At 39.8% G+C, this 13,414-nt stretch overlaps 1 protein-coding gene across 4 annotated transcripts in view; it reads left to right on the top strand.

Moving 5' to 3' along the window:
* The window catches only part of LOC118082817 (uncharacterized), a 53,711-nt gene that overhangs the window by 13,530 nt on the left and 26,767 nt on the right, over positions 1-13,414 (top strand). For all 4 annotated transcript variants that reach the window (XM_088666333.1, XM_088666334.1, XM_060272813.2 and 1 more), the window contains exons 4-5: positions 857-1,012; positions 11,621-11,707. In XM_088666333.1, coding sequence (XP_088522459.1) covers positions 857-1,012; positions 11,621-11,707 — 243 coding nt within the window. The remainder of the gene's footprint in view (positions 1-856; positions 1,013-11,620; positions 11,708-13,414) is intronic.

Below are 13,414 nucleotides of genomic sequence, written 5' to 3'. Positions count from 1 at the left end.
AGATCAAACCTATCCATTATGAAGGAAATCAGCCCTGAGTGCTCACTGGAAGGACAGATTGTGAATCTAAGGCTCCAATACTTTGGCCACCTCATGAGAAGAGAAGACTCCCTGGAAAAGACCCTGATGTTGGGAAAGATTGAGGGCACAAGGAGAAGGGGACGGCAGAGGACGAGTCGGTTGGACAGTGTTCTCGAAGCTACCAACATGAGTCTGACCAAACTGCGGGAGGCAGTGGAAGACAGGAGTGCCTGGCGTGCTATTGTCAATGAGGTCATGAAGAGTCGGATACGACTAAACAACAACAACAGGTTGCATGGTACAAGAAAAAATACGTATTTGGCAATGCATGGATTAAGGGAAGTATAAAGAGGATTTATTGCCATATACTAGAGTGAAAGTGTCACATTGATGTAAAACGTATTTACTCATCCTGATTAAAGTGCAATAGAAAGGCATGACAGTAGGTGGCAGTGAAGAATTGCACTAGAGGAGCACCCTATTTGGAGGGGGGAATAATATTTTCTTAGCTGTAGCAGGTTATAGTTTGAGTGCTTGCAAAATGTGATACTTTCCAAGCTGAAGCACTTTCTACAGGGAAATGATCTGGATAACGCACGGAACTGGTTTGTTGCAGTTTAAATTGATTGCATGAAAAGTGCTGTGGTTAGATGCTGTACCACCCTGGGAATTCTGTATAAAGGATTTAAAAGCACCTAGTTCGGCAGTGCAGAAAACTGCCAAGCGGATCTACTCTTGCAAATTCCCTATCATGATATTCCTGCAAATTAAACATCTCTTTGGCTTTTTCCATGAGAATCTAAAAATATAATGCTGAAAATCTCTTTCATTTCAGCGTTATCTTGAAACCTATGAGAACATGCATAAGCTGAAAACATTATTGAGTAAACGCTACAGGACGTTGTTGAATCAGAAAGTTAGAAAGCAACGAATTCAGATCAAGATGTCTGATCTCAGAGGCCAACAACTTCTTAAACACAAAACGAAAAAGGTAGGAGATAATATTCTGTAGAAGGAAAAGGAGAAGTTGCTCGGTTGACATTTGCCCAATTGAGAATTTGCATTGACTTTGAGGTCTTATAAATCATGGCCACAGGGAGGAGAAAGCTTTTAGAGTTTTCTCCCCCCCCCCAAAGTGTTTTTTTTATTTTGTGCGGAGTTGTACAATAAAGTCAACATTAATTTTTAGAGTTGTCTCAGCTTTTCATGAGCATTCTGCCTGGTCCTGTGCAAAAACGTTTTTGCACGCAGTTCTAGTAAACACTGCAAGCTAGCCTATCAACAGAAAAAATCTTGCTTTGGCCTATACAAAACGGCAGAATATGTATGTTTTATCATCAAACTACTTCGCTGAAATATGCCTTTATTACAAACAGGAAATTTGCTGCAGAAGGGAATATTTTCACTTTGATTAGAAGCACATAATTAATAACAACACACTCCTTTTTTGATGCACTAAGGCAGGGGTCAGCAAACTTTTTCAGCAGAGGGCTGGTCCACTGTCCCTCAGACCTTGTGGGGGGCCAGACTATATTTTTTGGGGGTGGGGATGAACAAATTCCTATGCCCCACAAATAGTAACCCAGAGATGCATTTTAAATAAAAGGGCACATTCTACTCATGTAAAAACACGCTGATTCCTGGACCATCCGCAGGCCGGATTTAGGAGGCAATGGGGCCAGATCCGGCCTCCGGGCCTTAGTTTGCCTATCCAGGCACTAAGGTGTCTTAGATAACTGCAGAGATTCGGCAACCATACGCATGCATGGATGTCAGGTGGTATGTGCCAAGGCTGGAATCAGATAACAAGACAAGGGGTGGAATCAGATAACAAGACAAGGGGTGGAATCAGGGGGTGGAATCAGATAACAAGACAAGAGCATATCCTACTTGAGAGCTTCCCACGGAGTTCACAAAACCTCCTGGTGCACACGGGGCCTTAAATGTAGCTCATTGGAGCCCATCGTTCACAGTGCAGAGTCGAAATAACCATCTCTCCATGTGCACATGGGAAAAATTGACTGGGGACCCTAAAATCTGCTGAAAATTTTACTTCCTTTTGATCTTGAAAGCCTTTGGGGTGCCAGAAGTCCTCATTTTAGCCTCGTGAATCTGTTTATTAGACAAGCTAGTTCCTTCCAAACTTTGCCTGTTGAACCCTGTTCTATGGTGCCCTGTATTTGAATGAATATTGTTGTTTCACTCTCAGACAAGAAAGAAGCAGGCTATCAGCAGCTACTGTAACTGCTTTTGAAATGCTTTCATATGCAACCAAACTGAAGGTTTGGCTACCATGCAGCAAACCAGCAGACAGCCCAGCTCCAGCTCCCATTAACTCTACTGGCATGACCAGTGGTCAGGAATTATGGCAGTTGTAGTCTAGGAGAGCAACAGGTTCCCCATCTTTGCTAGGTATATAGTGCTTCCAGTTTGGTCCCTTAGTGAACTTGCAAAAAAAGAGCCGGGGGGGGGGGGCTGGAATCATGCCACATCAGATGGTGTAAAGGTAGTATGATTGGAATGGTACCTCCAGGACCTGCCAGAAGGAGGATGCTCTGCTGATAAGCCCCCCCCCCCAATGAAATCCCAGTGCTTAATGTTCAAAGGAGGACATGGATTCTGGGAACATAAAGACCAAGCGCAAGTACCCACCATCAGGGCCGTCTGGAGTATATATGGCGCCCTGGCACGACAGATCCCTCCGGCGCCCCCGCCCCGCCCCGTTTCCCAGCACGGCGGGCGGAGTTGCACGGCTGGAGCTGCACAACCGGGCCAGCGGGCGGGCGGGCGCAGTGCACAGCGGGGTTGCCGGGGGTGCAGCTCCGTGGCGGGTGGGCGGGCGCAGCCGTGCAGCGCCCCCTGGCGGGTGGGCGCCCTGGCACCCTGTGCCACCCAGCCTGGCCGTAGGGCTGGCCCTGCCCACCATGCAGTTCTTCTATTGAAACTTAACCCTTTTGCCACATATTCACATACAGTACAGTTGTATTATTTTAGCACCATTTATTATCCAGGTGGCGCTGTGGTTAAACCACTGAGCCTAGGGCTTGCTGATCAGAAGGTCGGCGGTTCGAATCCCTGTGACGGGGTGAGCTCCTGTTGCTCAGTCCCAGCTCCTGCCAACCTAGCAGTTCGAAAGCATGTCAAAGTGCAAGTAGATAAATAGGTACCACTACAGCGGGAAGGTAAACGGCATTTCCATGTGCTGCTCTGGTTTGCCAGAAGCGGCTTTGTCATGCTGGCCATATGACCTGGAAGCCATACGCCGGCTCCCTCGGCCAATAATGCGAGATGAGCGCGCAACCCCAGAGTTGGTCACGACCGGACCTAATGGTCAGGGGTCCCTTTACCTTTACCTATTATTATTATTATTATTATTATTATTATTATTATTATTATTATTATTATAATACTACGGTATGAATCACTTCCCATGAGTGTAACATAGATAAAACAGTTACATATATAAAAACAATTATAAACAAAAAATCAGTTTAAAATAACAAAAGCATATACATGCCTAAAATAAATTCAAATCCAAAACAGATTGGTTATGGGCTCTGTTTAGACCTCTAAATTGCGGTGGAGATCATGTGGACCTCCAGAAGTTGCTCAACTCCAACTCCCATCATCCCTGACCCTTGGCTATGTTGGCAAGGATGGATTGGAGTTTTAGTCCAGCAACACCTGCAGTTCCCCAGGTTCTGCATTCCTGCTCTAAAGAGATTCATGAAAGGTAGAGATGGAGTTTGTTGCTGTGATCCCACTGCCAGCTTCCCCATAGGCACGCTGTGCAGCTTGAACGTCTGGGAAAAGGTTTATGTTGCAAAATGGGCTGGTACTTGAATACGTATGGATTGCTTGCAGAAGGCCAAACATACCGGTAGAAGATGTACTTGTTTTCACACTATAGTCACAAGCAAAGAACTTGTACTTTCTGACGCAGAACTCAGAGAGGCATTTGTGGAGGGGGTGGGTGGGTGTTTCTGCTAGCACCAAACAGTGCAAATAGAATTATACAAATAGCTTGTGCATCATGTTGCAGAAATGGCAGTACCCTCACAAGATATACTTGTGTGGTTTTATTTGAGATGCTTGTACATTTTTTTATCATGTTCTCTTGCTGCATTTTTAAAGACACCTCTGCAATTTACAGTATTGAGCTTCAAAAAAATCCCAAACATATGACATTCAGGTCATTAAGAGTTAATGTCATTTTTTAAATGATGGTGTTTTCTGGTATGTTCAAGGTTTTAAAAGCATTTTATTTATTTTTAAATAAGTTGTTAATTGTGAAGCTTGAGAATCCAAAAATAAAACAAATGAAACTGGTAAACTGAAAACACATTGCGTACATCGACTAGTTTGGAAGGAATTAAGCACACAGAGAGAAATTGCTTTTTCTGTATAATATATTGTATAATATAAGATGTAAATAGTGTCATTTAATGGCAGCAATCTTAGATGGACTTCCTTGGTGTTAAGTATAAATTCAAAATGAATTTCTTCAGCAATGCACATTTGGAGCATCCATATACATTGTGGGACTTTAATTTTACTTAAAAATAAAGGAAAATAACGATATTGCATTTTAAAAGGCTAAAAAGACACTTTCTTCTATTTCTGTTTTCTACTGCTGAGTCGATACATTTCTATTTTTGTGACATCATAAATGGCTATAAAATTAACTTTAGAAAAAACTGTTCCTTTCTGTGCACTTTTCTGAAATATTTAAGAATTGAAGCGGGTCAAGCAGAATTGCTCATCAGGTTTTCACCAAGTATTTAAACAACCATCACAAACATTGTTACATGTGTAAAAAGAGAGAGAGAGAGAGAATTATTAATCACACCAACTATGCACAGTTTTTGTCCAATTAATCATAATAACACAGGGAAGAAATACATTATGTATTCTAAAATAATCTGGAATTGCTATGTTGAAAAGGCAAGTCAGTTTTAAGAGGCTAGTTTAGTTACTAAGCAGACTTGTATAAAAATAAAGAGTTGTTTCTTATAAAAATAAAGAGTTTCTTCTTTCGTTTGATTCCTCATATGACTCTGAAGAGCAGAGCCTGAGCTTTTTACTGCAAGGTGGGAGGAAGACGCCTTCTGTCTTGAGAAGGCTAATATATCAGGATGTCTCTACAAACCGATGTTAAAACAGAGACTGTAGGCTTATTAGCATCCTATTAATATGTGCATAAAATGTAGTATGTGTCTCAGCCCAAATACACAGATTGGGAAATCAAAGAGAAATCCTTCACACCTTTTGCTGGCTTCATCCTGAACTTTTATTTATCTTAAAACAACTTCCTTAAGAGAATTTCCTCTTCTAAAGGAAGCACTTATCCATATTTAACAGGCAAATTCTGAATTGAACTATCTTTATAGTTGTGTGATCACCAAGAGACCAGCAACTCTCCTTTAATTGTTATTTTTAATGCTGACATGAATGGAAAAGTCATTTTGAATGACAGTTTGGACTTTGCTTTCATCTGAAAGGAGAATAATAATTTTAATAACAACTTCAGTAATTGCCGTTTTAAAAAGTTTGTCTTTCTTTAGAAAACATCAGAAATAAAGTATATACCATTTCTGAACAAGATTTCTCTTTAAGAAATAAAACTTTGATAACTTCAGGCAGAGTGAGAGAAGAAGTCCTGCTGGAGGCAGGGATTGGCTAACAGAAAAGAACTGTTCTAATTTAATTTGAATCTGTTTATGACACAATGGGTTGTATCAAATAAATAGATCTACATTGGACCTGCCCATAAACCCTAATGGGTCTACTCTCAGTATGACTAGCTTTGGGTACAACCCAAAGTATGTTGTGTCAAGCTTTGCAAATTTCCTTTTGGTTTTTGAAAGTGCCTAGTATTACTATTTATAGTAAATGGTGACAACCAGCACACTTACTTCATACAACTGCATTTTGTACAGATTTCACTCAATGCATTTTTATATATATATAGACAAGTTCATGTTAAGAGTGTTAAAGTAAACTTTGCAATAACACTGACCCCTGCAGTGGGGAAACAAAAAGCATCATTTATCTACAAACATGTATTGTGCTTTTGGGTGTGGAACTTGAGATGAGGCCAACGTTTAAAAACAGTATCTATCTCTGTGTTGAATTTTCCCTTCTCCCATGGGCAGGAGCAGGGGGGCAGCTGCCCCCCCATCAAGTAGATCAATAAAAATACAGTCATACCTTCGATCCCCAAAGCCTTGCGACTCGAATGTTTTGGCTCCCGAACGCTGCAAACCCGGAAATGAGTGTTCCGGTTTGCAAACCTTCTTTGGAAGCCAAATGTCCGACACAGCTTTCGATTGAGTGCAGGAAGCTTCTGCAGCCAATCGGAAGCTGCGCCTTGGTTTTTAAATGTTTTCAGAAGTGGAATGGATTTACGGAACGGATTCCAGTTGAGAACCAAGGTACGGCTGTACTTAACTAACTGAGGTTCTGCCCCCCTAACTTGAAGGCTGCCCCCCAACATAAATCCTGGCTACACCCATGCCTTGCAAACATCTGGACACCTTTACACATGCCGAGACAGCTTCTTCCTGTGCTTTTACCAACCCTACCAAAGGCAGCCAATGAGATGTGCATGAGGGAGAATAAACACCGGATGATAAAATAGTATGGGAGAGTTAGCCAGGAAATGGGAATCTGTAAACAAAAATACAATTCAGGAGTGGTATACCGCCCTATACCTGTAGATCTCAGGGTGGTTCACGAGGGGTACGGTCCACTGCTCTGGCAGAGAAAGTAACTCAACAGATCATTAGGGGTTCCAGAAACCTCAACTGTATGTAGATGACTTTTACAATGCTATCACATTTTCCAGTTCGCCAGAACTCTCTAAAAATCTTGAGAAAATATTTGGAAAATGCAATACAGGTCCCACACAACACCTTTGGCACTTCAATGCAGATTTTGATTGAATGGACAGCTTTGGTGGGTTGTGCAGTTTTAGTTTGTTACATCGTTAGTGCCGGATGAAACGAGACAGTCTACTTCCAGGGGAGGGGGAATGTACTAATAGCTCCATTGCACGTAGCGAGGAAGCAGCAGAGCTCAGCATCAAGATCAACTTGGGAGACTGGGAGATCAAGATCAACTTGGGAGCTAGGTAGGCCTCTCACCTATGGACTGATTACACTTGCTGCTTCCACATAAGATGGAGCAGCATTTCCAAAAAAGGGGAATTCTTACAGCTATCCATGAAAACTGCCCTTGTGAGACACAGGGCCTTGTAGTGGTGGCATCTCCCCCTGGGTGAGATTTGGATGGCTTCCTTGTAACTCAGACAGAAACGTATTTATTTCAGTAGGGTTTTACGGTGTAATTCTGCTGTGTGTGATTCTTTTTTTTTGAAAATAACTTTTGTTGGCTAGTTTGTATTGTTTCAATAGCGTGATTGTTGTGTATTGTATTCAGCATACCTGAAGGAGCGTCTCCAGCCCCATCGCTCTGCCCAGACCTGAGGTCCAGTGCCGAGGGCCTTCTGGTGGTTCCCTCGCTGCGAGAAGCCAAGTTACAGGGAACCAGGCAGAGGGCCTTCTCAGTAGTGGCACCCGCTCTGTGGAACGCCCTCCCACCAGATGTCAAAGAGAAAGACAACTTCCAGACTTTTAGAGGACATCTGAAGGCAGCCCTGTTTAGGGAAGCTTTTAATGTTTAGTAGATTATTGTATTTTATTTTTCTGTTGGAAGCCGCCCAGAGTGGCTGGGGAAACCCAGCCAGATGGGCGGGGTATAAATAAATTATTATTATTATTATTATTATTATTATTATTATTATTATTATTCACTGGTGTAAACTGCTCTATAATAGGGATGGAGAACTTGCGGCCCAAAAGATTTTTCTGGACTGCAACTCCCATCGTCCCTGGCTGGTACTGATGGAGTCTCAGAACATTTGGAACGCCACAGGTTCTTCACCTCTGCCATATAAGCAGAAGAGTGCCATATAAACATATTTTTTATTATTAGTAATAGACAAGCAGTGATACAGCTCTTCCCTGACACTTAATATTTCATGCAGAATTACAGGTTTGTAGTTCAAGTGCTCCACCACCTGCCTGCTTAGGCCCAAATGTACGCCTGCTGTCTCATATTTTAAAATACTAATGTAAATTTTCAGTTGCCCACACCCCCAACCTAATTCAGTATTTCTTTCTTTTACATTTTTAGCTCATTTTATAATGTATATAAAACCGAGAGAACAATTATAACAAGCAAAAAATATGTAAAGCAAAACTATAATATAGGCACATAGAATGAGTAGTTGCATATGAGTTAAAATAAGTCCAAGTAAAGACTACCGGTATCAACCTTATCAGATCATGTATCATTCCAGATTTGCCAAGCTGCTGACAAGGGTTGTCTTGAAAATACGTGGCATTTTCATGATATGTCATGAAGGAATGCCAAATCGTATAAAGTGTCTGGAGGTTCCAGTCCTTGTCAAAATCTCAAATTATGTGTGATTTTCTCCATTATAGCTATATTCCAGAGTAAGTGATATCCAGGTGCGCAATATATGATTTTGGGCTATTTTATACTGAGTTACAATTACTATTTGTGCTGCCGAGATCATTTATAAGACCAATTCTTTTGACCAAATATTTACATTGATATAATCAAAAATATTCAATAATATTAATTTTGTACAACAAACAATATTTTCTTTAGCAATATTGATCATTTCTGTCAAAATTGAATTCCAAAAATCTTACACCAGCTGACATCCCTACCATAAATGATACATATTATAATATGTACCTAGCTTATTGCAGCCCCTCCGACAATTAGGTGATATAGAAGAAAATATGTTTGACATTTGCAACAGAGTGCGATACCATCTGTGTTTAGTGAGTTTTCCCTAAGAAAACTGTCAACAGATTTAAAGGGTTGTGATGCACAAATTTTATTCCAGTCCTTGGGAAGAATGTGTGCGCCAATATCTAGTTCCCATGTATTTTAAAGGGGTTTCATAGATCCATAACTTACATTAAGCAATATAGAGTACAATTTAGAAACTATTTCCCCCCATCCATTGTGCTTAATAAATTTCCAAATTTGTTAAGGGTCTCAGAGCTTGTGCATTTACATTTTATTTTATAATAAAGATAAGAATTTGATTAAAATAAATCCAGTGTGTGTTAAGATTTGACAAAGTTTATTGCATTTGCTTAATGGATATAGGTTGATTATTGCTATAGAACTATCATAATGTGTAGTAACCTTTGGATTCCCAGTGTTCAAATTGCTTATCTCTCCCTGGCTGAACTGTTACAGTATTTCTTTTTGAATGCTGATATCACGGAGACACATATACAACCGCCTACAGCAAAGTGTGGACCTTGCAGAATTTTTCAAATAAAACAGAAGGGCTAGCATACGAGCAGCAAAGTTAACAGCATCCTAAAGGCAACAATCAACTTACTATCTTACTTTGAAATGATACCACTCTATTGTAACAAGAAAGGTAGCACAGCATTGCAACAGATGCGGGAGGTTGCAAAATGAATTACTGTAAATGCAACTGAGGAATGCCTTGAGTGGGTTCTTCAGATGAATCGTAATTCTTTGGGGATAAACACAGCCACTCTGCTCATTAGGTATGTTAGCTGTATGTTCTGAGGCCAACCAAGGAGGCTCAAAAACACTCTGCAAAACTGCATATTCTACTTCTCAATACTTTTTCCAAATCTTTATTTTGTTGTTCCGCCTTGCTGGAAGAGTTCGGCAATAAAACAGAGCTAGGCTATGATGAAATGGCAAGGAAATACAGGCAAATGCTCTTCTCCCTACCATTTGAATTTCAGTAACTTTATTGGTACTATAAAGTTTTAAAGTGCGGAGAAAGTTAGAACAATCAAGTGGTAGTAAAAGGCTGTGCGTCCGCCCCCCCTTGCCACCCCATAAAGGCTTGCTTTAGCTTTCATAATCCATTTACAGGTCCAGTGCATGAATCAGTTTCTTTGCTTTTTCACAGGGGCCTGCTTCAAAAGGAACTGCTCTTAAGTTTATATTTTTCTCCAGTGTTACCAAATTGATGCCTAAATTTTGATTCACTCACATTTAAGTGCCGGTTCACTTTTTTTTCATTTACAAAAAATTGGCACAACAGCAAAAGTCCTATACAAAAATGATGCTATAATGAGAAGAGTTAAAACAATTTAGCAATCAACCATTATCAGCCTACCTTTGATCAGTAGATGACGAGCTTGTTAAAATAGTACCTTCCAAAATAGCCTATAGTTGCTAGGAGACAAAACAGGGATCAGGAACTCTTCAGTTTGAATCTTCGCTCTACCATGTACCCACTAGATTGCATTAAGCAGGCCAGACTTACTCAGTCACAGACACTTGTCTGCAATATGATCTCAGCCCCTCTTTAAACTTCCATGATTGTTGTCAATGCTAAAACAAGATATGTGTGTGTGAAATGCTATATAAATATTAAGTAGGTGAGATTATTGGTTTGTTTTTATTACAGTATATGATTGTTTGTTTTTTATCTTGCCTTTTTATGTTGTGAACCACTTGGAGATCTACGATTGAAGGGTGGTCGGTATACACATTTAATAAACAAATTAACTCTGCATGGTAGTCTGGTATTATTATCCTCTTTTTGCAGTTGTGGATGGGGACAAGGCTCAGAATATAGGGATTTTCTAAGGGTAATCAATGACTTTGTGGATGTGGGGCTGTAACTCACTGGGAGCTTGCATGCAAATCGTTCTAGGCTCTGTGCCTGAAATTGCTCATTAAAGGGATCAGGGAAGAGGTGATGGGAAAGGTGTTGTAGATGCTTTGCTTTCAGAACAGATAAAACTGTGCTCTATGGGCCAACTCAGTGGCCTGGTTCAAATGTAACAGAAAATGGTAGTTTTTCTCCTTGACTGAGTCATGGCAAGTTTCAGACTCACTTGTTTCCTCTCACTTCCTTTCTTGTGCTCCGAAAACATTTCCAAGTTTAGGACCGAGCTGTATGCTACTTATGCCTTCTGCTGAATTTTGATCCAAAAATAATTTGTCTTCCTTTCTTGCCTTTTTGAAAGTACTGTCAATAAAGAAGAGCCTTGAAGGGTGGTTTTTTTTTAAAAAAAGCAAACATTTTCTTAACACATATTGCTTTAAATCTATCTAACTGTTGTACACGGAAGAAAATGGAGAAGACAAAGGAAGTTCTTGCCGCTGCTTAATTTCTCCTTGCCTCCAAAGTATTTTCCTTTGGGCAGACAGTCATTGTGCCTTCTAATGACACAAACTTGAAGGGAAGTAGAAAAAAAAGACTACAAACAGGTTTTATAAGCCTATCAATGGGAATATGTGGCTACAAATTGCTGAGTAAATGGAACAGCCTGCTTCCTAAGCCTGAGTCTGTGAGTCTTATGTCAAAGCATTTGGGGTGGGGCAAAAGCACCAGGGGGTGTTAGGGATACCTGCTGAGCCCTAATTGGTGCCCACTGTTGTTAATGGCTTCCTGTGGCTGAATGTTTACTTGTCATTTGTTTTGAGCTTTGTTTCCCAGCTACTAGGGAAAAAAATACCAACCAATATTTTTTTTAATCTTCTTTTGAAAAAGTGTATCTCCAGTCCCAGAGTGCCCTTCTGCAGTTTGTCTCATGATACAAAATACCTGGAGTCCATCCCACACTCAAAAAGTTACCAGGTAAGGTATAGGTCTCAGCTTGCTCTTATTATTGTAAGTGGTTGGTTTTAGACTATAAGGACTAGAAAGTATCCCAAGAAAGATTACTATCTTGTTCTTTGGAATACCCAAGTGTTCTCTTTTCTGGGGTGTTGGTTCCGCATCTGTCACTGCCAGCCACATGCGACAGAAGCGACTACTGTAATGTGAAAGTGAAGTACCCTACAGATCTGGACTTCAAGCAGCCAGAAGCCAGAATGGAGCACTTCCAAATCTGACTCCTATTAAGTGCCTGGAAGTCACCTTGGTTAGTTAGTTAGTTTATTATAGTCACATATCCAAAGGCATCCCAAAGCCATTCACGTATCCAAAGGTTTCCAAAAGCAATTTACAATAATGCAATGTGAAGTGCCTTAAAATATTATATAAAACATTACAGCCATAATGCACGAAAAGTATTCATCCGCATAAAAAGTAATCTAAAGCACAGCACAATATATCTGCTTGCTCAACACAAGATGAACACCAGTATCACTGAGCATTGAAAGCAATTAAATCCTTTCTGAAATTCATGGGCATTAAAGACTTCTGTGTACCCAGACAAGAAGCACTGTATAGCTTAACATTGATTTCAACTTTCCCAGGTCTCTCACCAGAAGTACTTGGAAGGACAACAACTTCCAACTGTTTCCCATTGTTAATATCTGTTCAAGCCTGCCTACTACCCCATGGTTGTTTGATAGCACTAGGAAAATTATAAACTAGAAATTTAAAAATTGGCTACATAGCTGTTGGCAGATATATGCTTTAAGTTACAGCATCACTAAGGAGTAAACAGTCGGTGAGACTTTGACTTTTATGCAGATCTTCTTGATGATCTGCTGCCCTTATGGAGATTTGTTTTGTTTTGTTTTGTTTGAACTACAAATTGATCTTAAACAGCTACTCACATCTCTTTGTGAAAATGCAATTTATCTTCAGGAACTAGCTCTTAATCTACATATCTTAAAGTACTTTCTCAAATGCAGATTTTCACTTTTGGATACATAATAGGAAAACATTTCATAACCATGGAGAAAAATGACTTTCCATTCAAAAGTAGTGTATGCACTGATACTATATATATTATTACATCTTATCATTACGTGCAATTTTCTCTAATGGTCTGTTTCCCTGTATGCTATGTTCTATTACTCAGTTGTTTAATTCCAGTAAAGTAGTCCTGTCTGCAGCAAGAGACCTTTCATTCATTGTTTAACTCATTTGCTTCCAACTCACTCACTGCAGAGAATGAAGTAAAGGTAGCTGAAGAGATGTAAAATATATTCGCCTTCTGCAAAAAGAAAAAGAAATTTACACTCATGAGATCATTTGAAGAAAATAAATCCAATTCATTCACTTGTTTTATTCTAGTTATTGTCTGTTTTAAAGGGGAAAACGAGTAAAGCTAGTCTGACTGATTATGTTGATTTTTAAATTTGTAAATAAAAGTTTCTTTGAACAGATGCAGTTAAAAAAGGATTACATATTGTAACTTTTTTGACTTGAGTTTGTTTTAATATACCAATACAAACTATAAGCTGTATGCTCAAAACCAATATTTTAAATCAATTTGTATTTGCTTTCACTTAGAAGCCACTTCTGTATTTAGCACACAACATAAAATGCAAATCCTGTTAAATTGACAGGCATCAGATATATCCTGCTAATGTGATGGCCCTTAATCTG

Source organism: Zootoca vivipara, chromosome 3 (genome assembly GCF_965207765.1).
Source record: "Zootoca vivipara chromosome 3, rZooViv2.hap1.1, whole genome shotgun sequence".
NCBI classification, from domain to species: Eukaryota; Metazoa; Chordata; class Lepidosauria; order Squamata; family Lacertidae; genus Zootoca; species Zootoca vivipara.
Note: the sequence above shows the minus strand (reverse complement) of the source record. Positions and strands in the feature narration are given on the sequence as shown.